Source organism: Gasterosteus aculeatus, chromosome 17 (genome assembly GCF_964276395.1).
Source record: "Gasterosteus aculeatus chromosome 17, fGasAcu3.hap1.1, whole genome shotgun sequence".
NCBI classification, from domain to species: domain Eukaryota; kingdom Metazoa; phylum Chordata; class Actinopteri; order Perciformes; family Gasterosteidae; genus Gasterosteus; species Gasterosteus aculeatus.
The window spans coordinates 11156687-11184376 of NC_135705.1; the positions used below are offsets into that span (position 1 = coordinate 11156687).

Consider the following 27690-nt stretch of genomic DNA (forward strand, 5'->3'; position numbering starts at 1 on the left):
CTTTGGAAAATAAATATATATTGAAATTCATGTCATTGTTTCCGACAATAACCAGCCAGCCAATACAAAACAAAACTATTGTTTATCATAAAATAAGTATATGGTTATGTCTAATGATGATGTAAATGTATTGTCTCTCTAACTTGGGCCAAATATGTGTCCATATATACATGTACTATATATATATATATATATAAGGCATACTCTTCCTTACTCACACAACTTTCAATTGTGAACCTGTTATCTGCTTTGGGCCCACTCCTTTATGTTCAACCACTGTGTGCCGTCTTTCCCCCTCTGCTGGCCGGGCTGACCTTGAACCCCACGGCGGCGGTCTCAATGCCCGAGGCCCTCAGTCTGAACCCTTCCAGGCCGTTCATATCCTCCTTCCTCCTCACACGGGCTCGCCCTGCTCCCAAACAACAGCCCACGTTGATGACAGAGGCTCACCCCCGTGGCAGTGAAGCTGTTGTCTCCGTGTCAGAGTGTGTGAGAGTATGTGTGTGTGTGTGTGTGTGTGGTTGGGGGCGTTGTTACTAAAGGCAAAGGGTAGTTATTGCTCAACATGCGCTGTCGTCCTTACATCATTTATACATGGGTGGTGGCGGTTTTCTTGTGTTTTAGGCTAAAGTTTCCCACTGCGGTAGACATTCATACCCGCTACGTTTTATGCATATTTTAAGATAACAACAAAAAATGGAGGGTGTGTTTCATAGACTGTGCAAAAAGTAGAACAAGTGAAGCCTGTCTTTTCTTAAAATACCTTTCGACCTTGAAACACTGGAATGTTAATGTACATCCAGATGAATGTTGTGATGAATTAAACTTAAGAAAATAAAAAAATCCGCCCACTCTTCTGTTCTCCCAATTCACACAAATCATTAACACGGTCAAACCCAATCTCCCCACCCCGATACCCCACACACAATACATGCAGACACTAGTTAGTGAAATGTGTGAAGAAAAGATTGCATAAGTGAGAGTGATCTCACACACACACACAGACACACACTCCTTAGCTACCCCAGAGGCAATGAGTATGGATTCACAGGGCAGAACACTTGGGGATGGAGGGGGCTGCGTTACCTAGCAACGAGCTTGTTGACGTCCAAACAATGTTCATGTCGTCAAAGTGGCTGGTTGTGCCTGACTGAGGTTCTGCTGAGTTTAACAATGTCACTGGTGTGTTCATAAATGTAGACAGAGAAACTGCCGGACTGAATGACACATAAGGTACACATACTTGTGTTTGTCATTTCTCGGTCCATACAAAGGGCAAGTAGTGCTCACAGCTAGAGGAGTAAACTTTGGAAAAGGAGGAAGATGTGTCTACTTTTTGACAGCTTCTAGGCACATACATGTGGCTAATTCCACAAAAGAAGATGATATTTCTCAACTTTGGACCCTAAGATATAACTTGCATTTATCTAAATATCAACCAAGGATGATAAGTATCACTGTTTCTTTGCAGATATCTAACAGGATGTGTTAATCCTGTACATTGCTTGGTTAGATTTTTTGACAAGACGTTTTGAGGCCTGGCAACGTCATCCAGGTACATTTGCTCATCTGAATAACAGGCACAGAGATTCTGAGAGGAAGTTAAGACTGCCCACTTGAAATATGATACACGCCTTTTCTTTCAGCGGCATACATCCCAAAAATGATATTTAATACTATTCATAGTGAGAAGTCTGTGGCATTGAAATAGTACAGGACTTTCAGTCGCATAATTCAGGCTACCCCAAGGTGCTTTGTAGTGGAATTAATAGCCATTGCTTTATAGAGTACTGCCTAAGGCCTCTGCATTTTAGGCGTCGGGTTTCAGCATCATTGGGAAAAATCCCTCAGCCGATGGCTATTTATAATGCAACAGAGGTGGATAAGAAGCCAGAGTCTTTAAGGACACGTCTCATTCACACTCCGATGGCAAATGTTTGCGTTTAGTGTGTGTGTGTGTGTGTGTGTGTGTGTGTGTGTGTGTGTGTGTGTGTGTGTGTGTGTGTGTGTGTGTGTGTGTGTGTGTGTGTCTGCTGTTTAACAACTTTTGTCTGTGACCTTCAGATGAAACAATTAGAGTGGGCACCACATGTGCTGAACCAACTGCTTCACACAATGAGTGTAGTCCACACCACTGCATCATGCAGCTGTTTTAGGTTGGCTTAGCTAATGGTTGCCTCTGGCTTCACCTCGAGAGCTTTCACTTCTGACTCGATGTTTCTTGTGTGAAGCTGCTTTGCATCAGTGTGATGCTGCGTAATTAATCACCCGATGTTAATGGAAGAAATAATGGGCTGCGTGACAGAAAAGGAACAGGATCACCAGCAGTTTATGTGAGATGTACAACACAAACTACTGTATGTGATAGACTTTTGATCATCAGATCAGAAAAATCCCAGAGAAAACTCCAAGTCCAAGCTACTATATAATTCTACTTATATGCCCAAAAAGGTCAGTGTATTTACATAAATACAAGTACAAGTAACAAGTATATAATTTGAGGGAGTACCCCTTTTTAAAGTCCTGTTATTATCATCATCCTCATAACGCAAACTTCCCCTCTGTGATGCATTGCAGGCGATTCGACCATGATAACACAAACATGAAGTGGGCGATTATCTCCAGACGCATTCTCCACACATTACCAATATTGCTCAATATGTCTCGATTTCAATCTGCTGCATATGCTTTTGCAGGATGCGTATTTTTCGGTTTAATGGTATTGATGAGCGGATCACTGGAGCAGAAGAGACTGTGAAGGAGGAAAATATTTTTTAAATGTTATTGTTAGTATTAAATAATTTTTTGGCCAGTTTAATAGGTCTCGAGAAGAAAAATTAAATCAACAATGTCAATTTTTTTCTGATTAAAGACAAAATGAAAGAAATGCTGACTGTATCATTTCTGATTCAAACCTTGGCACTCATTGCTCATTGGCAAGGTTTTATTGTTCGTAAATCTTAATTGTGCCTTTTTATTAAGCCATCAATAAATCTTTGTCTTGGAGGTAACCCAATAAATACTTCCTTTGCTTTCATGAAATGTCAGAAATTTCATCTTGGAATATGTTCATTGTTAGGGTTTCGGAAAGCTCTCGAGGGAGGCCTCAATCCTTGTTCTCGTCCCGGCCGGAAACGAGGACACGAATGAGTCAATTCGTTTAAATTCAAAATCAAAAAGTATTTAATAACTGAACAATGTTATAAGGAATGCAATTACAAAGTGAAATACTAAGCGAACAGTGGAATATTTCGCGAAATAGAGAATCCTCTGAGCAAGTCTAAAATGACTTATCAAGGCGGCTGCAGGAGAAATTCTAACAGTCTTTCCCCCGCCATGGTCCTTTGAAAACTCTTGAGGTGTGTCTTCTTTGGTGCATTTGAATGTCATTGGCCTCTTCTCCAAAGGGTCTCCTCCTCCATTGTCCCTTCCACGTCGAGGTGTGAAGCTGCAGCTGTAACCTGAAACCTCTCTGTCCTAGCTGTCCCTCACATTCCAATGCACTCAATGTAGATACAGTGGCTTTATGCCCCAATGAGTGAACCCAACAAAGCATACATCGTTTAAGTCTTCATCTTATAACTAGTACACTTTAATTACAACAACCCATCATTAATGATCCCCGTTCATCACCCTTCATCATAAGATCTAAGACAGTTCATGTGGTTCAATTCTCAAGACATTTGCCTCAGTCGGCTGCCTTACATTAAGTTGTTCATTTATTACCTGACAGGAGAAAAAACTCCCAAAAAACCCTCTTTGGGGAAAAAATTGGAAGAAATCCATAAAGAACGGCAATTGGCATCCGTCCCCAGGTTTTAACATCACATTGTGACAGAATGTTAATGTGTACAGTGTTTATATGATTTAAAAGACTATAAACTGTGTTTGATTCACATTGTATTCACTTCATCTAACATGTCAATGTAATAACTAATCTAACATCACACAAACTACAATTCTATCACTAAACATCATTACACGTACTACAAATTCTATGACTAGACATTCACTTCTACTTAAAACCCCAACATCATCAATGGAATGGTATTTGTTATAGTTTTATGGGTTGGATTGATTGTGAAGCAAATAGCCATAAAATAAAGTTCAGGGTGCCGATCAATCAATACAACACACACAGGGGTTACACAAGCAAAGAGGATAGGAAGAGTTAAAGGGTGGCAGAAGTGTCATGCTACTAACAAAGATAAGGAGTTTTAATGCCGTTATCAGCATTTTTGTCATTATAGACTGGCGCAGATTACATTTTTTTGAACACGTAGAGCCAAAACAATGTCAATGAACTTGTCTGAAATGTTCCATCACAAATGGCCTTACATTCTCTTTCATTCAAATGTTTATGCCCACTGAGCCCTGCATGTTTGCATAGATTTTAGCTACGACTCAAAAGTCCTACTCATAGTCAATAGTATCATCAACCGATTTTGTAAATGTGATATTACACCACCTTCAATATTGCATGAAGGGTTTATGCTGTGACATTTGAATGCAAATAAAACATTTTTATGATGTCTTGTTTGTTAAAGGACACAAAGGAAACAATCAATGCACAACCTCTAATGAGGTAAAGTCACGTCCTGGAGCCTGTCAAGGACCCCCAAACAAAAACAATGCCACGACACAACCTGCCCTGGTTCGTTTGTTCTTTTCACCTCTCCTTCCACATTCTCCCCCAGGGAGAGAAATATCAGTCGAACCAATCCCCCCCCAACTCCTCCAGTCTGCTGCTGCCGTGTGGAGGGCCCCTAAAAGGAGCCGAGGGCCCCCGCCGCTGTCGTGCAGCAGCAGCACCACTCGCAGTCGAGCAGCGGGACTCCAGGCACCCGCTCCCCCAGCTGCTGACGTCAGCTGGCAGCCTGGGCTGTGCTCGCCGCTCCGGACATAGCGCCGAGGAAAAATGCTGCTCTCCGTACCGCCAAGGGCAGGGATCAACCCATACAACGGCTACAACAGCAGAAACAGCAAAAAGGTAAACGTGCTCGCTATGGCCTCTTATCCATCGCCTTTTATTCTTCTTTCTTTTTCTCGCCGCGCAGAGCAACGCGCCCGCGACATTAAACCAAAAAAAAAGAAAAAAAGACGAGGGCTTGTGACAGTGAGCTGCAGTGTCCTTGAAAAGCGAAGCGGACTGCATTTAACTTCGGACTTGGCGGAGTGGGAGCGCAGTTTATTGGGGGTGGGGGGGCTGGAGGGGGCCGCCGTGCTCCATCGGTCCGCGTTGGATGGGTCGTTCCGTGCCGCTCGCTGCTGTCATGTTGGACGCCCGGAGGTTTTGAAAAAAATAAATAAATGATTAGTGCGTGTGTACTGAGGATGTCGACGTCGCTCCGCTCACTCAATTTAACAAGAACAAACTAAAAGAAGTCAACGGTGGAAAGCAACTTTTCTTTATGTGTGAGTCCGCGTCGGGACGGCGCGTCGGAGCCCGGACGCGTCCGTTGTCTTGAGAGGGGGGGGACATGTTACGAAATGGATTCTGCCCCTTCCTCCGGACACTCGTATCTTCTGTTAAATCAGCTCTTCATTGTCTCGGCGTAAGTTGGCAAAGTTTTCTTTTTGCCCCCCTTCGTTTCCCATCGGAAAGCGGAATATGCCCCACCCCTTTAAAACTCTCATTCTGACCGCATTCCCAGAATTACGCTCATGTTGACATCGACACTGAAGTAAACCAATAGGCTATATGTGAGCAAGATATCTATGCAGAATACTTAACAGCTCGTGCGTATCTTGTGTCTTCTCTCTATGGACCACAATGGCTTAGAAGTGATGATACAAGCTCTTTCATTCTACATAGCGGCATTGTGTTGTGATTCCACATCCCCTGGATTCACATTACCCCCCCCCCCCCCCTGTCCTTCTGCCCTTTGCTGCTTTTCTCAATCTGGGAGTCTGTGAGCTCATGAACTCTAAATGGCATTTGGAAAATGCATATGGGCATATTGTCTTTCTGTGATCTTGGGAAACGCCGGCATGCTCATCCCTCCCAGATCTGATGTCGACACGGTTTGGATGGTTTGTTCTGCACTCACTGCACAACAGATACAAAATGTGCAATTTGTTTGATAAACTCCCATTGCATGTGTACTGAATAGGTCACGTAGAGTTCTTTACTTGAGGTTGAGCCTGTTGCCATGAGGATTGTTAGTGTATAATATAAAAGGGGCCATTGTCTAGGCAACCATTCGATATCGCCAATGTCTTAAATTACTCTGTTAAATGAGCTGTCCTCATTCCAACCATCAATAACTAACCCTTACCCTTATCATAATTATTTTCGTAATTGTTTGGGAGAATAATCCATAACTTGACCATAACCATAATAACATTCTGAAAATATTTTCATCATAGACTATTCATTCCAGTCTTTTTTAAGCAAACTTGAAAACATAACCTGGTTCCAGAAAATAATCTGCATGAGTCAGTAATTATTATAATTTAACAATTGTTAGCTGCAGCTTTGGTTTGCTCATTGCTTTTACATTTATTTCAGAAGTTGGGTGAATTAAAAGAAAGGTATGACATTTTACAAAATAAATATATGTAAAAATATTTGTATATTCTTTTTAATATAATATAAATATGTAATGAAATAAGATGGCCTTTATGAATGAAAGGTTGAATGTTACAGTACTTTGAAAAGACGTATATATGTATGTATGTAATGTATTCACAGAGGGTAATGGATAGAGGGTGTTGTGTGGTGTAAACATTGTGATGCACTTTGAAGGACATTTGTGAATTTGGACTATGTAAAAACCCAACCATAAATGTTATGAGTGCCAAATGAAGCATGGAAAAAGGCATTAAATAGAGAATGTAAAAGTAGGTGCTCCTCCAGTGGTTTTAATACTTCTCTATTTTGGATCGAGGGTTCACAGCGAGGTCAAGCTCCTGTGTTGTGATTCCCAACATTTCCTCCCCACACATCCAGCTCCTCGTTCTTATCGTCCCCTGCTCACATTCTGCCATACCTAGCTGCACGAGTACACAAAATAAAGAGGCGATCACAAAATAAACACGCCGATCAGTGAGAAAGTCTCTCTTTGTGTACCGTCGGTGGATACCGAGGCGTTTGGTTTCTGTTGTGCTTAACGCCTGCTGCTCCTCCCCAGACTCAGCTTCTCATTTCCTCCCTCCAATAAATAGAATTAATGTCCACAGAATCAAATTTGGCCTGTTTCCGTCTAAAGCTTCCTGGATGAAAAAATAACAAGAGGGTTGTCGCTTCTCAAGGTATCGCACATGCTTTTTAAAATTGTAATTCTTCCAGTTCCCATGGTTGGGTGGGCCTTTTCAATGTCCTCTTGATGCTTCAACACAACACAACTAGACTAGATATGAAGAGATTTAAAAGAAACACATTAACTGGAGAAGTTAAAGGGTTAACATTAAAGGCTTTCATTAAAAAAAAATTGAAAATTATTTTACAATTTCAATTTCACAAGCTACAAGGTCCCCACCGTGTTTGCCGCATGTAGTTAACTTCATTGAAATGTCTCTTTGACAACACTTTCACAAAAATATTGCACAACTCCATCTCTGCCAAGCAAATAGCTAATAATGCTCCTGTGCTCGTTGCATTTATATAATTTAGGTAAAATGCATATTTGTAGACATAATAAAAAATAAAACATTTCTAGTAAATGCGCCTCACTACAAAAACAGTCTAATTCTGAAATGATAAGCCTTCAGAGAGGTGTCAGTAACTAAAGCACATCAATAAAGGGTTTCAGGCCAAGAGCTTCCAGCGACCAGAGGCAGCAGCGTATGATTCATTTTTATTTTTCAAATCATTCCATCTTCTTTTACAGTCTGAAGGTGTGCGTTTAAAAATGCCCACAAATCTGCAATGAATAGAGTACTACGGTTTCTGTCTGTCACATTAAATGCCTGGCGTTTTGATGACTTCTTCTGCACCTCATCTTTGCGGACTTGTAACTCACTGTCTGAATTTTAAAAAATGCTTCCCAAAAAAAAGCTTAACATTTTGAAGAATTGTTTTTATCTCCTGACATAGAAAGACAAGCAATCCACATTTAAATTGCATTTAAAAATAAATCCATCCCATGTATTACTTTCATTAGCAAAAGTTAAATTTATATTTTTCTAGAAGAATCTAGACTTTATGTAGTGATGTAGAGAGCAATATTTATTTCTTTAGTTACTGTGTGATCTATTTGAACATTCCATTAGCTTCAGTTTTAACTTGAATACATTACCAAGACATTTAATGCACTTAATATTTGACATCACATCTCCACCAAATAAGATGAAAACTGTATTTTGATTAACATGTGTTTCAACACCTAAAAAGTAAGATGTTAAATCGCTACGTAACGTTTTATGCTATCCAGTACGGATTTAACCTTCATGAAAAAAATGAATGTGTAATAAATATGTTTGTCATAACATTTTGAAACCCCCTGTTTATAATATACTTTGTAGTAGTGGGTAAATATCCAGTACTGGTCAGTCTGAAATGCAGGATAATCTTGCTTTAAGAAAAATGCTGTTCATAAAAGGCATTGAACTCATGTATAGATACTTGTAACAACTCACAACAGGAAATACACAACACAAGTTGCTGTCTACAGGGCCCCTTTTCTCTCATTTGTGTGTATTAAACCAGCTGTTGTGCTGCAGTGACTCTGTCCTCAGTGAACTCTCCTGTACAGTCCTCCCTTGTCCCTGGCGCTCTGCCAGTTTCATGTTTATCCATCTCTTTGTTTAATTTGTCAGATGTTTCGGATTGGCCTGTGCGCGCCAGCCGCATGCACCGGCCAAGGTGAACAGGTAAAGAGCGAGTCAGAGTCCTCGGAGAAAGCGCAGCTGTCAGAAATCCGATGCCAAGTTCTGCAGTGATGCCAGACACTCCGTGTGCCGCACATTCTGTTAGAACCCGAGCTGAGCAGAGGGACGGTGTTTGCAGGTATCCGTTTCCCAGCTCCCCCGGCTTTGGCTACCTGACCCGGCTTTAAAGCATGCGCGTGCACGGTGCAAGTGCACGTGCACGCGCATCGACGTGCGATCAACCACATTAAGAGACAGCCGGGTTGAGGATTAAAAGGTGCCTGGGAAAAGACAAAGGGGAAATGGGAGTGTTGCAGACGGAAAGGAAGGAGGATTCGGGAGCGAGTCTAGACGTGAGTTGGGTGTTCCTGTCACCTGGTTGGAATGCAGAGCTCCTTGTTCAGATGGCGGTGTGATAAGATCAGGAACCAGAGGATTACCTCCCAACCAGACCCACGGTCCCCACCTCACCCTCGGCTAAAATATAAAGACTGTTTTCCATTTTCCCACAGTATGGTATTTAGTAGTGGGACAGAAAGAGAAAAAAATATTATTTTTTGCTCCAACAATGTTTGTGAAGCATCAAACTAGTATTTGTCCCGTGGCTCATGTTCCTGGTCAGTCCTAAAGTGGAGCCGTTGCAGAGCAGCAGCCCAGCGGCGTAACTCTACACAAGCCGGAAGCTGCGCCCTCGTTCAGCCAGGCTATAAATCTGTGCATTAGGGTGTCAGCTGGTCAGGCAGCCAATGTCTCTTTCCCGCCTGAGGAGAAGATATGCAGCCAGGACACGGGACGGCGAGCAGACCCCCCCCCCACCCCAACATCCAGGAAATCAATGGAATTCTGTGGGTCAAACTGGGGTCGAGTGGAGGAGCCCCCCCACAGGGAGGCACGCAGATAAAAACAAGAGGTGGAGACGCAAAAGACGAACAGATTTGTGCAGAGATGCAGTAGCAGGCGTTTAATGTGGTCATATGTATGAGTTACTCTTCATCTTATTTTAACTTAACACAAGATGAAGACCAATTTTTGATGCATTGAGAGATGAACGTGGTGTATTTGAGAAAGACTCTTTCTGGCAGCTTCAGATTGTTGATGTAAGTTGACATCAAAGTAGAGGAAGTTTTATTTATAGATGTGTTCCTGATTCTTATCTAAAGTCTGGTCCTAAAAATATCTACTCAGATTTTGTTAGAGAGTTGGAGTGAAATCAAACAAATTAAAACTTATACATTGTCTCTTGAGGTTTTGGTTTCAAATGATGCAGTGGTATGAAATACCTGATTGTAATACTGTGACCATCTACTGACATCAAAAAGTCCTTAATCACTTGACGTTAGAATATAGAATTAATGGAACTAATTTCGATTTATGTTTAAAATGGATTTCTGAGGTTAGTGAATGTTTGATTAATGATCCACACATCTGGTAAATAGGCTCAACGGATTGGATTAGTGCTTCAATCATTAGTGGTTTATTAGATCTGTCATAAGTCATTTATTTTGCAAAGATGCCTACATATCCCTCTTTCTATTTTTACCTAATGTAAGGATTTGCAAATGAAATATCTTTTGGATTGTGAGCTGTAACTCTCAATGTCGTCCAAGATCATCTTGCTCTCTCAGCACCTGCTAATTCAATAATTATAGATAAATTAAAACATGTATGTTTTAGCATAGGACAATGACATGCAAATCACATGCATACGGACATGGAAATAGCCTGACCTTTAATAACAATCCAGCAGGACCATTTCACATTGTTATACTGGCTAGTTCATTCTGGTAATTCTATATTAATTTTCATAAGCAGTTTAAAGGTGATAAATGATATATTTTGACTCATGATATGCAGATCAATGAACCACTCCACAGCAGTACGCTGAAAGCGCAATGTGTTGTGCCTGTTTTTTGTGTGTGGTGGCCTCCTGGTGACTTAAAGGGTCCTGTTGCGATTGTGTGCTCATGGTTGAGTCTGGAGCTTGATTGGAACTTGGCACTCTGGTAGAGAGAGTGTGTGAAAGAGGTTACAGGTCTCTGCTTACTGCTCTCATTCACAAATTAGCTTTCAAAAATGTCCTCATCGTGTGACAAGACAGATAAACTCTTACTGGCAGCTTTGTGAGGTCTTTGTATTTTTTCCATTGGCCTTGACAGAGATGGTGTTTTATTTATCTTTAAAATTCACAGTACATTCACGTATACAAGATAATGCAGCTCAATTCACTGTCCAAAGGGGCTGGATTTTGTTTGTGCAGTTTGTTGTTTCCATCCATCCATCCGGTTGTTGTACATGCGCAAACATTTCTGGTTTCTTCAGCAGTAGAGGGAGAGCGGATTATCTTCAGAGCAACGCGCCTTTTGTTGGAGGCTGCTGGCGTCTAATTAGGGTGATTGGTACACATTGGTGGTCCTGGTGTGACCTTGACTTCCTGCTGGGCTTTTTCCAAACACCACCAATCTGCTCAGTGACCCTCTCCTCTCGCCTGAAATCCCCCCATTGTCCTCTTCTGTCCTCTGTCCAGTCGCTCTCTCAAATGAGACGTCCCACCCTCATGGCAATACGGATATATTCATTCATATTCCTTCATATGCAACACACATGGAAACATTTGACTGTTAATGTGATTTAACTCTACTTCAACAGATATTATTGCTAGTTCTGGCAAGCCTGATCTGCACTGCAAGTGTTGCTATTTATTGCCTCAGTCCTTTTTGGAATTGGGCCAGTAGATCTAATCCTGGAAAGATACATTTACCTTTATTCCAATAAGAAAATACTCCTCTGCATGATTACACAAGTTTTTGTTTGATTTATCCAAAGACAGCCACAGTCCCATGGGGGGGGTTGGGGGGTTGTTGCCCAACAGCTTTTCATGTTCTGATGAAATAGTTCACGAATAGTACTCATTAGTCCTCTTTGGCGGCTAAAACAAAACCAAAAATCAAGGTGATTCTGTAGCAGTGAAAGTTGATATCAGATCATGACAGATTGTTGCACACCAATCAACAGTGGTACCGTAAGTGAGCCAGAGAGGCTCATTTCCATCTGCTGCCAGATGTTTTAAGGCAGCCTAAAATAACAAAATCTCAAAAGGAAATTATATTAAAATTCATAGACAAACGGACAACGTTTAGACAAAACCAATACACCGCAAAAGAAAAGAGTACGACAATAGTAATGCGTCTGGCAGGACAAACCCACTTACAGTTCCAGGACATATACAGTATAACACTGAAGCACATAACATGTACAGAGAAACAAATGCACACAAAGGTGAATAAAGTTGTAATCGGCTTTTTGTCACAAACATCAATGGACTTTGTATGTTATCTGGACAGAACTGACCGCTGTCCTCTCGTGCTTATCATGGTCATGTTAGCATTTAACTTTGGATAATGTTTGAGAGGGAAATGGCAGAAGGACACTATTGAACTTGTGGCTTCTGCCTTTACGAGGATTGAAATCTGAGCGTGATCAAATTCATTTGTAAATACCAACTTTCAGAAGTATCTATAGTATCAAACTTCACATCCAGTCTCTTTACCACACTGACGAAATGTTAGTTTTACATTTTACGAGCTTCGGTTTTGAATCTCACCGCAAGATTTCTTTGTGGTTCCAAAAGTAAAAAATAAGTTACTCAACACAGGGAAAGCAGAAGAGGCCCTTTTTCCCGATATGGAGTAGGCAAGCAAGAGGCCCCACATTCCCCTGCGGAAGCACTATTGTTAAGTGTTGACATGAGGCCTGTATGATCTTATTTTTTTTTTTTGCAGCTCCCAAAGACTCACCCGTCTCGTGCAGGACTACTTTCTACGTTTCTGCACAGACGCTTTTCCAAAGCTGTGTTTATTCAAATGTTGGTGCTAAAGAGTCGTAGTTATTTTCAGAAGGACTTCTTTAGTTTGTTCATGCACACTCAAACTAATGCGGCTTGTTTCCTTTTGCAGCAGACCTATGTGTCCTCCGGCCACCAGATGGCGCCCCCAAGTCCCAACAACAATAGTAGCAGCAACAGCAGTGGGGGAGGGGAACAGTTGAGTAAAACTAACCTGTACATCCGCGGCCTCCATCCTGGAACCACAGACCAAGACCTGGTCAAGCTCTGCCAACCGTGAGTTATTTTACATTAAAATGATTGAAATTGTTACCCGGAAAAGTTTCATTAACATCACACAGCGTGCTGCAGGTTGAGCCACAGAGGAACTCTACTGTAAATGATCCCTTATTGTTGTATTATTGTTACGTTTTGGTCAACCACAACTGGAAAAAAATTTCCAAAGTTATCTTTGACGCTAAATTGTAGAAAGAGTCATATATAAACTTGGGCTCTAGTGAGCAGATTCTGTCTGTTGCTGTTCAGAGGACGCGATTCATCTGTTGGACACATTAAATTGTTTAAAGACATAATTTGATTTTAAGAAAAAATGAACAGAAAAAAACAGTTTTTGCAGAATGTAGAAAAAATGAGTTTCTTAAAAAGGATGCAGACATACCAGAGCTGAAGTCAGTTTGATTCAATCAATCCCGAGAAATTGACAAAAAAAAATGGTAGACCCTTAGAGGGAATTAAAGGAAAGAGAGAACGGATGCAGCGAGTGGAGAAAAGGCTGGGGGAGAGAAGGAGGGAAGGGGCGAGAGAAGGGTACGCCATCTAGCCTCCTCATGTCCTGATCTAACCTCTCAGATGTACAAAGTGTGTCGGCCTTATGAGAACACGCGCACACACACGCACACACACACACACTGGTAAACCCAGTAATAAAGCAGACAAACTGGTTTCACCCGCTGCAGGTCACAGAAGGGATTTGCGAACGTTAGCCATACATCGGTCCTTTCCACTGGTCATTCACAGCACCGACACGCCTCGCTGAACAAGCACTGGCCGTAGCTCACGGCACCAACGCCACGGCCCTTCTCTCCGTTTTGTTTTGTAATTTTCCAGGTTGGCCGCGCCAAACCTCCATATGAAAGCCTCAGAAACGTCAAATCCACGGAGCAAATATAAATGGCTCGTTGTCTGATAATCCTGTTAATATCCGAGTGTACACACACATCATCGAAGCTGGAACAATCAAAGAAAATTTGAACTCTGCGGTTGGTATGTGACCCCCCCTCAGCGCTTTCAGAGTAAAAGCAGGGGATCGACAGAGAAGTCATTGTGTGGTTGAGAGTGAGGAGGAGAGGGTTTTAGGGGTCGGTGGGAAGGCTTCCTCTAGGAGATGTGGGTCAGAGCTGTGCTTTTAAGTCTCTGTGGCCGACAGCGGGGCGGTGGGCTGCTGTTCTGCTGCAGAGGGACTGAGGCCACATAGTCGCTGCCATCAGACCGTTTAATGTGTTTTTGTTTTTCCTCCTGGGGTTTCTATTAGGTGAAACATGAAACACCGCTTCTGTTTTTCTTTTTCATGCTTCTAATGTGTAAAACTTATTAATATGACCAAGACAAAAAAAAACATGGTAACAATGACAAATTGTTATGGCAAAAAAACGTTGTTTGTGCTTTGCCGTTCTTCGTAGAATTTTATTAAAGATATATTTTGCATTTTTTACTTTATTTGAAATTGGAAAGCGTGTAAATGGGGGCAGAAGAAGACATGCAAAGAGGTGTTCCCTTCTTTGTTTGTCTTTTATTTCTTTACCATCAACGTACATTAAGTGATTACAATTAAAAACCTTTCAGATGAGTGCTCTCTGAAGCTTAATACCAGCTAAAAGATTTCTGAAATGCACTGCTAGCAAAACCAGTGTGGTTCAGGTAAGTTTCACATATTACATGCCTAATAGTATTTGAGAGGAAAGTATTTTCATATGGTTAAACAGTACATTTAGCAATGCATATACATCTACATTTGGGTTCTAGAAACTCAGATAGCTGATCAAAGGAATGTGTTAAATCACATGAAGCTTGTATATATAAACATAGTTTATGGAAAGGTCATCTGTCTGTGTGGCAGCCGATGATGAATTATTCATTTTTGTCCTTTTTAATGTATCCGTCCTGATGTAACAGGGAGCTGCAGGAATGAATCCTAAAAGGGAAATTGTAAGTTGGGAAAAAGCTCTCTGTTTCAGGCTATACAAAATCTCTCAGTAAATGTTTTTTTTTCCTAAGAACATGCATTATCTAAATGTATGTATGAGGGGACAAGACCTTTAACTAGTGAAGACTGGTGTCATTCGTGACACAGGTTTCATGACTGAGTCATCTGGGCAGATGTGCGCTGAAACTTGGCTGGTGTGTAGGACCCAGCGATCTGAGGGTGGAAAAACTAGGGAGCGAGGGAGCGGGATGTGGGCGGGGCGGGCGGGAGGCGAACGGATGGGTGAAGCATCATGTTACAGTGCGCATTCCGCCCAGACGCCATGTCGCCCAAAAAAGAGCAACTCACAGGCGAAAATCCAGCAGACAAGGTCCGTTCCATAGGGCTGATGCACCGGCTGATAACACTTAGCTTCTATTAGCCTCCACATATTGCACAGCACTGGTCATACACGGCACATAAGCATAAATGCCTTAATGCTTTAAATTGTCCTCCTCTTCTACAGTTCGCTTTTGTCATGTTTTTCTGTTGACAACCGCGGACTAAAATAATCCGTTATTGTGCCAGTGTGTCTGTATGTTAAATGGATCAAGCACACAGTCTGTTTTATTGAAAGTCAATTTTTCTAGTCAGACATTGCTAGTCACAACACTTTGAAGCTCTATTTGAGGCCCAATACCCGAGAGCTGGCAGAAAGGTGTTAGTTTGTGTGTAAAGACTGGCTCGGGCCAAATACTTTTAAAGCCCTGGGGTGCTGCCCGCTGTCTGTTTAAAACAACGCCAGGGAGGAGGGTTAGTGTACAATCCTTCGCCGACACCAGACTCAGACTGGGGTGGAGGCAGACAAAGATTTCTGTGACATTCGAGATCAAAAGGACATGATTGATCGCACGAAGGAATTCGTGCTTACACCTGCAGGAGTGTTCTCTGGGGTATGCGGAGGTATGAGCAGATTCCTCTTGCTGCCCTACAGTAACCTCCTCCGTCACTGACTGTTTTCTGTCTGTTCTTTCTGTCTGTCTGTCCGTCTCTGCAGGTATGGCAAGATTGTGTCCACGAAGGCCATCTTGGATAAAACCACCAACAAATGTAAAGGTGAGCTAAACTGTTCTTTTAACTATTTACTACTGGTTTTATTGAGAGATTTTTCATTACTTTTGTCTTCACTTACCCCGCTGGTATTGGAATGTTGTAAAAGTATTTCAACTTTTTGAGGAATGCACTTTCTGGATGAAGAGATATCTCATCCATAATGCAAACTATGAAGCTAACGCCCGCAAATGTTAGCTTACTTTAACTCCAAAGCTGGAAAACGGGCAAAACTTCTTACCTAGCTCCGTCAAAAGTTAAAAATAATCCAACCACCAGCACCTGAAAAGCTTCTAAGTCAAAATGTGATATTGCGTTTGTTTAGCTGTTGACTCCAAGCTAACTGTCGTCTGGGTTTAGCTTCATATTTAGAGGATATATAAGATTGTTTGGAGCATGTAATTACAAAAAAAACACCACCACAGCTGTTTTAATGCGTTTCATTCTCTCTATTTTACAGGATATGGCTTTGTGGACTTTGACAGTCCAGCAGCAGCACAGAAAGCTGTCACAGCCCTGAAGTCCAGTGGGGTCCAGGCTCAGATGGCCAAAGTAAGAATGAACCAGCTCTGTTGTGCTTGATTTACCCCCAAATTCCCCAGTAACCATTGGGTTAAAACTGTCCGGGCATTTGCATTGACTGCATTGATTTCCAAAGAGCCACGTGATAATATTTGAACACAGAGTCCTAGTCCCTTCGTGACCACACTTGACGTCTCTGTCACCTAAAAGGTAACCTGCAGTGGCCTGATTGGCAGCGGGTGTCCCGTTGGCAAGGATACAAGATTAACTCTTCATGAGGAGGCGCGTGTTCCTTGTGTGGACCTGTGCAACTTATTAACAGCCAATGGGAGGAAAGGAGCTGGGCTTGAGGCAGACCATATTTGTTAAAAGCAAAATGTCTCCCCCTTTTCATTTGATTAATTCACTACTCTTGCTGCTTTGTTAAGTCTTTTACTGCGCTCCCTTTCATTCTTCATTTTGTCTCCTCTTTCTTCATCGCCCTCCTCACCACCTTCTCTCTCCTCTCTCCTCACACCCTCTTCCCTGTGCATGTCGCTAACCTGCTCCCGTTGTACCGCTTGTTCTGAGGTCTTTGTCCAAGTGTCTGCAGTCAAAGCAACTCTTGTCGGCCCATTAAGCTGATCCCTCCGGCTCCCAGGCTCCCCATTGAGGGAACCCAGGGGAGGGTGCCACTACACCCACTGTCAATGGGACAGGCACAATGGGCCGGCATTGTCCATCGTCTGGGCCGAGGCCTGGGGCTGACTCCAGCACTTAATACACTCCAACAGCAGAGTCTCTGCCCCCCACCTTCCCGTGTCTTGCACCCAAACAGCCCCATTGCAATGTAACACCAGGGTCTCCCCAAGCCCAGCGCCGGAAAACTGTAACAGATCCACGCTGCCAGCTGACCTGAGCCGGTCCAGTGCAACTCAACCTGGAGTCCACACAATCCTACGTATCTCGATACCCGACAAGTGCAACTGGACACCAAGACTTGACTCACCCAGACAACACGGGCTCAGTCAGAGGTGTGGATAACCACTACAAAAACCTAAATAGACCCAGTTGCTTGAGAGTTGCGTTTGTTTAATACGCACATTGGTCTGGGGACGAGTCAGCTGTCAGAGGGTCAGGCGGTAACATCAGGTCAGAAAGAAACAAGAGTTAGTCTAAAATTAGCTTTATATCAGGCTCTCAAGTGCTTAGCTAGTTTATCCTGTTTGCACCTTCACCATGGCTGCAGGAGAGTGTTGTTCACAAACAGAATCAGCCACACCTCGCAGTGGCCCTCCTCAGAGTACGCTCAGTCCCCGAAAGTGCCACCCCAGACCTGAGGCTGCGGGCCCAGAGGAGTGCACACGGGGTGGGAGAGCCATGGCAGTGTTAAAAATAGATCCCTTCTTATTTCACAGCACCTCCCTGTTCTGACTCGGACGTCAGCCCAACACGCAGGCAGGGAAATACACAGAGACACACCTCAACAGACATGGCTCACCTAGTGCTGGGTATGGAAAAATAGAACAATGACACTTCAGGAAATCCCATTCAAATGAGAACTCGTGTGTACCGGCCGAGGTCCAGGGTAAATATAAGGATACAAAGAGTTTTCCTATGCCATGCAGCCTTTAACTCCATTTGTCTCATCTGGCTCATGACCTCCTGCACCGTGCCACTGTGTTACATAATGGACCTGTTGCCGCACCCAAAGTGACGACAATCACAGAAGATGTCATTGCGAGGCGGCACGCGGCGGTGACAATAGGCTGCTCATAAAGGCCGATCTTCATTTATGAAAGCTCTTTGACTTCCCCCCTGACAGTTTATTTCATGCACTAGTGACAAACTGGTTTGCAAAGCTATCGGATAGCAATGAGTGTTAGGAAGAAGGGACAAAATGGAAAATGATAGCAATGAAAGATTTTTTTGAAGAAAGAGAAGAGCGTGTTAATCAGCAGGCACTCATGTTTCCTCTTTTCGGTTGTCATCCTCCTCTTTCATTACCCAAACGGCTCAGGACGCCCATGACTTCCTATCTTGTCAGTTTCCTTCGGTAGAAAATATCAGTATTTTAAGCTCCTCATTCCTCTCCCTTATCCTCTTCCTCCACTCTGTTTTCCCTTCCCCTCTTTGTAGCCCAGCCTCTTTTCTCCTGGTTGCCAGGCTCCTGTTGCTCTCTGAACTTCATGGCTGACTTCCTGCCTGCTTCTGCACAGTCACGAAAGGATTAGCGTTCAAGCCTGTGGGACAAAATGAGTCTCTGGATTATCTCTTTACTTGCTGCTATGCCGATCTCTTAATAAGGCAACATTCCTTCCAAATAGCTGACTTAATAATGATAATATCTGCGTGTGTCAGTATATGTATGTGTGTGTATATTTGAATAAATCAGACAGCTGTAGCTGAGGCAAAACAACAAGATTCCTTAATGTAAGTCCAAAAAAGATCTGCATTGATGGTTTCGTGTCCCACTTCCTGTACAGCAACAGGAGCAGGACCCCACCAACCTCTACATCTCCAACCTGCCAGTGTCTATGGATGAACAAGAGCTGGAGAGCATGCTCAAGTCCTTCGGACAGGTCATTTCCACACGCATCCTCCGAGATGCTAACGGGACCAGCCGCGGCGTGGGCTTTGCCAGGTTAGGCCTGATACGCTACCCAATGTGGTGAACAATGTGTGTCCCATCCCAATATGAAAAGCGCTCCACGAGCAGGATCCATTCGGACGTTTGACTGTATTTCAGAATGGAGTCCACAGAGAAGTGCGAGGCCATAATTCAGCATTTTAACGGCAAATTCATCAAGACTCCACCGGGAGTGCCTGGTGCGTGGAATCTTTGTTTGGTATTAAAGGAACCGGATATTGTTGTTGTTGGTTCCAGAGCTCAGTGTTTTTGTTCCCTGTTGTGACCTTTGCACTCCCTCTCTTGTTTGATCTGTTGCTTCCACAGTGCCCCCAGAGCCCTTATTATGTAAGTTTGCAGATGGAGGCCAGAAGAAGAGGCAGAACCAGGGGAAATACCTCCACAATGGAAGGCCCTGGGCTAGAGACGGCGATACGGTGAGACGGACACTTTTGCCTCATGGTTCTCAAAGGGAACTTCCTCTGTTCATATGTTACATTCTCCGCTTGGAGATTAAAGCAACCTTTTTAGCACAGGCTGCACCGGAGTCTGCACCACCTCACCGTCTCTCAATCCTGTGCATTGTTTTCCCAGGGAGGAATGACGCTAGCGTATGACCCCACGGCCTTACAAAATGGGTGAGTGGTGTGCATGGTCTGACAGAAAACAGTCCCAGCCCTGCAGTCAAACAAGAGATGTTCAAAATGTTTTAGAGTGCCGCCCTCTGCTGGCCATCGCAGGAACACAGCAACGTTGTTCATTTATTTTGAGAAATGCTTGTCGACATGGTGCGGCTGTCTTCAAGTTTGCTTTCCTCTCTTTGGTCGGTGTGTTCGGCAGCTTCTACCCCTCACCCTACAGTCTGGCTCCCAACCGAATGATCGCCCAGACTTCTCTCTCACCCTACATGCATTCTCCCGTCTCATCCTACCAGGTTGGTCATTCCATTGTGTTCTTAATTTAAAGGGCGACTTTTAAAATCTACCTTAATGTCGAAAACCTTTAACAGACAGGAGGTGAAGGAGCACCGTACACTGATAAAAATTCCTCAAGTTCTCTCTTTTCAAATTTGCATATCATGGGTTTCCCATGGAACTGTGCAAGCAACGGCAACTTGGTACAAGACGGTTTGATGACATGTTTCCTGATCTTTAGGTACACAGCCCGTCCTGGATGCACCATCAGTCATACCTCATGCAGCCAGCTGTGAGTAAACCTCCTTCACCACCTTCCCCTCCCCTCATACACCCAGTTAGCCACCCCTTGTACTTTTGGGCGGATGTGATTGCCAAAAATTAGAAAATGTTCTGCTCACCTGTGATGGATTTTAAACCTATTCCATCTGTGATAGTGATTTAGACTCTGCGACCCTCTTGTCTATGTTTTTATGCATCCACAGGGTGCAGTTCTTACCCCGACAATGGAGCACGCCATGTCCATTCAGCCCACGTCCATGATGGGACCTCTCGCCCAGCAGCTAAGTCACCTGTCCCTGGGCAGCACGGGCACAGTCAGTACCAATCTAACAAACACACTCACACACCATGCACAAGGCAGAAAACTGTACCCATAGCTACCTGTCCTGAAATTCACAACATCTATTATTCATGTCAAATACTACAATATACATTTCATTTCATTTTATTTTATTTTATTACTTGTGCACTGCTGTCTTGTTGTCTATTGTTACACTGTCTACTGTCACGCACCAACCGCCAAGTCAAATTCCTTGTATGTATGACATATTTTGGCAATAAATGTTTCCTGATTCCTGATTCCCGCCTTCCCTACAGTATATTCCGGCCAACACAACTATGCAGGGGACCTACATCCCCCAGTACACCCCAGTGCCTCCCTCCAGTGTCCCAGTAGAGGTATGAAACTAGCCTCCAACTCAGAGGCTCATATTCTTCATTTGCGTTATTACCGTATTTACCTAAATTTGACACATCCGTGTGCTTTAAAAAACTTCTGCTTTTAGCATGCCAGGTTTTATTAGTATGTATTTTAAGGCACATAGGAAGGGGAGGTGACTCTGCTAACTGACTGGTGTGTGTGTGTGTGTGTGTGTGTGTGCGTGTGCGTGCGTGCGTGCGTGCGGTATTTTATGACAGGTAGATGCTGAAATACTGGCTGATGATTCCTGTAGTAAAAAATAAATACTGGAACAAAGAGTATACCTTTTATTTTTTCAGATGCCAGAAAGTGATGTGGTGTAAAAACTATTCAAGTTCTAATTTAGTTTGATGAAACAGCAAACATAGTATGAGGAAGAATCAAGCCGCTCCCGTCTTAAATAGAGAGACAGAATTTCTAACTTTCTCAGTCGGTAGATATTTGATTACATCATCCACAGTCTGTGCTCCCCAGTTCTGAGGCAGAGAGCTCTGCAGGAGGGGGGCTGATCCTGCAGGGAGGTCTGACTCATTTGTTGGCAGGTGGATCTCTGTGATAGTGGTGGGAGCCTACAGGATGAGCAAGACAGTGAAAGGGAAAAGAGGGCAAGTTTATGAATGAAAAAAGGGCACAAGAGTAAGCCAGAAAGTCTGGCTGTGATTGGACGGATGAGACCAGGTGGGACAAAACAAGAGAGAGTGGAGTGGAGAAAAGTGAAGGTTGTGAAGGTACAATTGCTTCAGTCTCATCAAAGTATCATGTTTGGCATTTATTTTACTATATAGGTCTTGCAGCACAGGACTTTATTTAAGAGACTTGTCAAATCCAGATGTTGCACGTTGTGTTCATCCACTCAACGTAACAACGTGTAATGCCTTTGAAACTGTGGGGAGGGAAGAAAAACATACAGGCGGTCTTCTTCTTTAGATCATGAATGAACATTTTTTTAATTGACACACAAAGTATTCTTATAATGTCCTTTTTTATTTTTAGGAGAATGGTGGTCAACAGCAACAGGTTGCTATGGAGACTGCGGAACACACAAACTACTCGTACCAACACACTAAGTGAAGCTAAGGTGGGACAGCGTGTCCTTTTTAATGTCCCAAATGTATCTGAGCATATAAACAAATGGATATTAAGATAACATGGATCGGTGTGTGTGTGATCACACATAAAGGCACAATTATTTGAAAAAAAAAACATTTTTTATTCATTGAAGAAATAGTCCAACAATTTGATTTAGTTTATTCACCTTCTTCCAGAGATTTTGTTTGGCTAGAGCCAGGCTACTTGTTGTATTATTTATATTTTAATGGCTGCAGGCTCCAGCTTAATACGGAACTGACAGTAACTTTGTAAAGTTGTATCTCCTTATCTCAAGATGGGACGCCAATTCACTTAAAACTACTACTTATTTAAACTGACCATAGCTTATTTATTGTAGGAGCCAGCAGTGCAAAACCTAAACAAGTACAACGTAACCCAGCCTATTGACAAAATGTACCTAATTGGGTGGTAAAAAATGAGAAAATCTCAATCAAAGGTAATTTATCGATTCTCTGTTTTTTTTCGAGAATGGTCTGCTGTTTGCAAAGCAACATTACGGCTGTGGTGTGAACGCATGATCCAGTGCTGAGATGTGTGTGTTTTGCAGCTCCCAGCAGGGTGGGGCAGAGGGCACGAGTGGAATCCAACCAAACAGGATTCAGCTAAACTGTGCTCCATACGTCACCAAGCACCCAGACTTGAACATGGATAACAAAAGGAACGTGTGCGTGTGTGTGTGTGTGTGTGTGTGTGTGTGTGTCTGTCTGTCTTTTTTCTTTTCTCTTTAAGAAAAACACTTATGTCATTGGACTCTCCCGCTCACATCCTCAAGAGTGGATCAACCAAAGATAGGAGTCTTCTTCACAGAAGCTTTGATCTATTTTGATATTTGAAAAAAGGAACATAACAGAAAGTTTAAAATAAGTCTAAAAATAAAAACTTAAGAGAGGAGGAAAGACACAGAGCATTATTTTTGGTGCACGTTATCTATCAAATTCTTATTTTTAACAGAGAAAAAGCATTCTGAACATTTCAGGATGATTCAAAGAAGAGTTGAAACACAATGTGTCTTTTATTTTTTTGTAAAATATGCAAATGTTTATTTTTATTTCCTGATGTCTGTTGTCAACGTTCTATTTGCAGCAGCGGAGGAATCAATTTGTACAGATTCAAGAATCTAAAAAAACTCTTGCTGATCTGATGTCCGCGACAAACCGTTTAAAGCTACTTCTTAAGTCTAACTTCTTCCATAAGTGAACAAAAGACAATCAATTATTTGTACTTACTAACTTGTACTTAATTATAATATTTCTTTCAATTGATAATTTTTAGATCATTGAAACAAACATTAATACAAAAAACGTTATTACTGTAGTCTATAAAGACAGTCAAAAGCAGCTTTGATGACTTTCAATTCACTTCCTTTCCTGTATGCAAACATTGAGAGACACCTGTTCATACTTAAAGTCGTCCTGTTTTGTTAGAATGTAACTCCATGTTACTTCTGTGTCCTAAGAAGTGGTTTTAAGCGGTTTTGCTTTGGCAATCCTTCAGGAATCATTAAATGTGTCCTGTGTTGAAGGGATGAAATGAACTCTTCTCAGATCTGAGCAGTTAGATGAACGATTATGCGTACAAAGAGCAATGCAGTTACTAAATTAAGAAAAGGCTTAGAAAAAGCCACGAGGGGAAATGAAGACCAACACGATCCCTGAGAATAACTAGTTTGGAGAGAGCTGTCGTTCTTTTTTCAATGCTGCTGTTGTCACCTGAGTTTTTCTCTGTCAGAGATTTTTAGTTTGTAGAAAGTTTAACGTTTCTTTTTTCCATTTGTCTGTCACTTGAATTCTGTTTGCGCTAATTTGCCTTGTTTTTGATGAATTTATCTTTTGAAGTAGATTAGATTTTAGCTGTAGACTTTAGCTTTTTACAGAGAGTAGACGTTAGTTGTTGTTTTTTCTCTGCGTAGGGATTGATGCTGTTTTCTTGTGCACTTCACTTTTTCTCTCATTTTGTTTTCACTCAAATTTCCGTTCCAAACCTTGTGTCGTGTGTCCTTGCGTTGTGTCGGGCCTGTAGAATGCCTTCAGAGCACAGGGTCGAACCAAACAAAGACTTCACATAGTGCTGATCCAAAAGATTCATACTGATGCTGCATCAGCGCCGATGCTCAAAGAGGCTCCGTGCACACAAGCCCCGGATATGTTTGACTTTATCAAGTGTAGCTCATGTCACAGTGCATCCAAATATGTTGAACTTAGAAAAACTGTAGATATGTAGATAATAGAAATTAATGGTTTTACAAAGGACTGCTCACTAGCCCATGGAAGTGCCATTAAAGACTATTCTTACAGCCTTTGGTGAAACAGCCTGAAGGAATTTAGGAGTGATCTAGAATTCTGCAAAAACAAGTTTTAGCTAAGCCTTAATTTTCTTCTCTTGATGAACTGCCTGAACTCTCATAGGAGTGACACTAAGTTGTAAATACTACACGGAAACAAGCTTGTTTGAATGCCATTGAGTTAGTCGTCAGTCGAGTTAGCTGTGGGGTTACGCGGAGCTTTTCTTCCCGCTCTTCAACCATCCACATTTGAGTCCAGCAATAAACACATTGTGTAGACGTCTTTCTTAAGGCTCGCAGTTGATTGTTCTGTTTCCAACTTTTTCGCTGTGTTGTTTATTTCCACAACCAAAGACGTTGAAGCCAACCATCTTTAAGCTCTTGGCTTAAGCTGCTCTCATTTGTGGACGATCATGTGTTGCGTGTAGCTGGATGAAAAGCCCTTTTTTCTGCTCCTGACAGTAAACAGGGCTAACATCACAATAAGGGGGGGGGGGGGGGGGGGTGACGTGCACACAATATTCCATTAAGACCAAAGTCTAAGGTTTTGTGAGGACTTTGCGACTACTCTATCCCTCATATAGTAAAGTACATGTAAATGATCTGGTTTTGTTGACATGAGTTGATTAAGCTGAGTTTTGGTGCGCATGTAAACTAATTATGGACCTTATTGGCCGACACACAAGAGATCTCCAGAGCTTTTACGACGGTGACAGTTTTCAGACACGAGAGCTCATTTTGTAAATAGTCTTTTTCTTCCACTTTCTTGTTTGTTTCTTTGTGTGTGTTTTTTTTTTTTTTTAATGATTCATAGCCTGTCTAGATAACACAGTGACCTGCAAGGTTTTCACATTCAGTGCCCCATGAAGGAAATGTCATGGATGTTGTTTATATGTTCAGAGAAATGATATTCCATGTATTAGCCATCACTTTAATACAAAATACCGGATTTTGAAACTATGAAATGACCACTTGTTACAATTACATGTTTATTTATTTTAATTTTTAATTGTTTTATAAAATTGTTAGAGGTAATATTAGAGGAAGTCATGGTGCTCCAAAATAAATAAGAATCATGAAAATGATCGAACTGTACGTTACAGTTAAACTGTAGAAATACTGAGGTCAACGGTGTGCTCTACACACAATATTTGAAAATCAAAAAATCTTGTTGCACTTATTTTTAGTCTACACCGATTTGAAATGCTCTTTTTGTCCATATAATTTAGATTTGATGTCTTATTTCATAGCTTCAAAATGTTTTGCTGCTAAAACAGGATTTCCAAACAGGTGGTTTGATGTTGCCCAATCAGAATTCTCCAAATGTCCAATAATCCAATAATTTGGTTGATACACAGTATCCCCATTGTTGTTTTTCAGAATAACCTCATGGTTTTGATTCTATTTTACTTTTTAAGTTGTATTTGACTTAAATAAATGTTGTCTTATGGTGACAATTATTTCAATACAAATACAATTCAGAATAAAATAAAAAGTTTGTGTGAAACTCCGACATCTTGAGAATTTGACGAGCTCATCTCACTCCCTGCTTGTAAACAGTTTTCTTATTTATACAAAAATTCATTTTGTACAGTTTTTTTTAAGAGAAGATAGGTTTTGATATTTGGTTATTTTGCAAAGCCACTTGGCTCCTTTTGTCTTCCTGTGCCAGAGTTGCTAAGTTTTCTGTAACTTTTTTTTATTTTTATTGATTGCGATAAGATTTTCTTTCTGCATTGGTTTTCTCTTTGAATTTGTTAATTTCCCTTTTTTTTAAATAAAAACTTGTTTCTGTGATTTGGTTTTGTTTTTTAATTACAGTAGCCTACCTGTATTATGACATAAAAAATAATCAGAATTCAGAGAAAAGGCAGTAAAGGACTGTGCTATATGAGTAAATAGGCTCTTTACATTTTCTATATTTTTATTCAATTAATTTATCAGCAATACAGTAAAATGGCTGTATTGACAAAAGGTCAATATAACACTATTTAATCAATAATATTAATATCACAGCATTTGCTGCACAGCACGGCATTTTCATTTGGAAACCCAAATGTAAAAACTATGTCAGATCGATAGAAAGTGCAGGAAATATTAAGCTCTGACGTTGTAATATTATGCTATTATGTGCAGCTTTCCGTGCAACAAGAGGGCGATGCTGCACCAACATGGCGTAATGAACCTGGTGCTCACTCGGGCAGATGGCGGGCTACTGTAACAAAACGGGCTAAAAATAAGTCTGGTAAACTTGAAAGCTTTCTTGGAAAAATGTAAAAGAGAAAATGAACTGCTGCAAGATTCCAAAGATGACAATGACAGAAAAGAAGACATTTTTTTATTTTGATTTAATCGGAAAGCTAATGCTAGCCTGAAGGGGGATAGCGTTACAGGCACCAATATCTAAGTTTACAGCAATTAAAATTTAATAAATGTGGTAGACTGATATATTTTGATTAATAATAGAAGGTTTTCTTATTATTTATCAAAGAAAGTCTCCAACAGATGTAATGTTAACCTACTTCATGGAAATAAGGTGATTTTTTTGGTGAAATTTGCCGTTTCGAAATCAAAATAGGTCATCTGTTAGTTGTGTAGTTCCAAAGCTTTTGTTATCGGCGGGGGTCAATTGGCTGGCCAGCGTTTCTGAGATTGCAGTGGAACAAGGACAAAGATGTAAAGATCTTCGCAATAAAGCGTCTTTGATGTGACATGACGAGCTTTGGCCAATCAGCATTGAGACCTCTACAGCTTCTTTATTTTCGCCCCCCCTCCCGTTGTCACCTTTTTCACACCTTATGAGTTTGCAGGTATTTAAAAGCATAGGTGCTGTTAAAGTTTGCCTTCGTACTGGTAAACTATGCAGCTTCCTAACTGAAGTAGTTGTGTTTGCACCAGACGTCTGATATGTTTTAAAAAAAAACCTTGATGGAAGCAGTGGATGTTGGCAAGTCACCCCTTTGTCCAGTTTTAAAGGAACATTGGAAATATTGTCTTGGGAAACCATAAAAGTTATTACACACCTTCATTGGTTATTGCACACATCTACTTTTCTACAAATAAAAAAGCCACCCAAATGTCCTGGAGCTATATATCCTTCAAAGTGTCATCACACTACGTCTGTAAACTCAGGCTAGAGGACAGTCTGGACGACAGTGTACTCACATTTACTGAGACAATGGACTTTGAGTACATTTCTTTAGCTGGGTGAAGGCTGCGAACCAGTGTTCACCAGTTCTGTGATACAGTGAATAGTGTTACAGAGGATTCAGGTTACTATAAACAGAACATGTTTGGAAGTGTGGTTTTTGTATTTGTCTTTTAATATA

The 27690-nt window shown here is 41.7% G+C and overlaps 1 protein-coding gene across 1 annotated transcript; it reads left to right on the forward strand.

Annotated features, from left to right (window-relative positions):
- The first annotated feature begins 3172 nt into the window (after positions 1-3172).
- On the forward strand, positions 3173-26158 carry LOC120835324 (RNA-binding motif, single-stranded-interacting protein 2). The gene is made up of 14 exons (XM_040204181.2): positions 3173-4990; positions 12765-12928; positions 15892-15950; positions 16405-16496; positions 18932-19089; positions 19195-19274; positions 19402-19511; positions 19669-19712; positions 19915-20008; positions 20230-20280; positions 20474-20584; positions 20868-20948; positions 21964-22048; positions 22628-26158. Exons 1-13 carry the CDS (start codon positions 4919-4921, stop codon positions 22039-22041), a joined length of 1194 nt encoding a protein of 397 aa, XP_040060115.1. The 5' UTR covers positions 3173-4918; the 3' UTR covers positions 22042-22048; positions 22628-26158.
- Positions 26159-27690: the final 1532 nt, after the last annotated feature.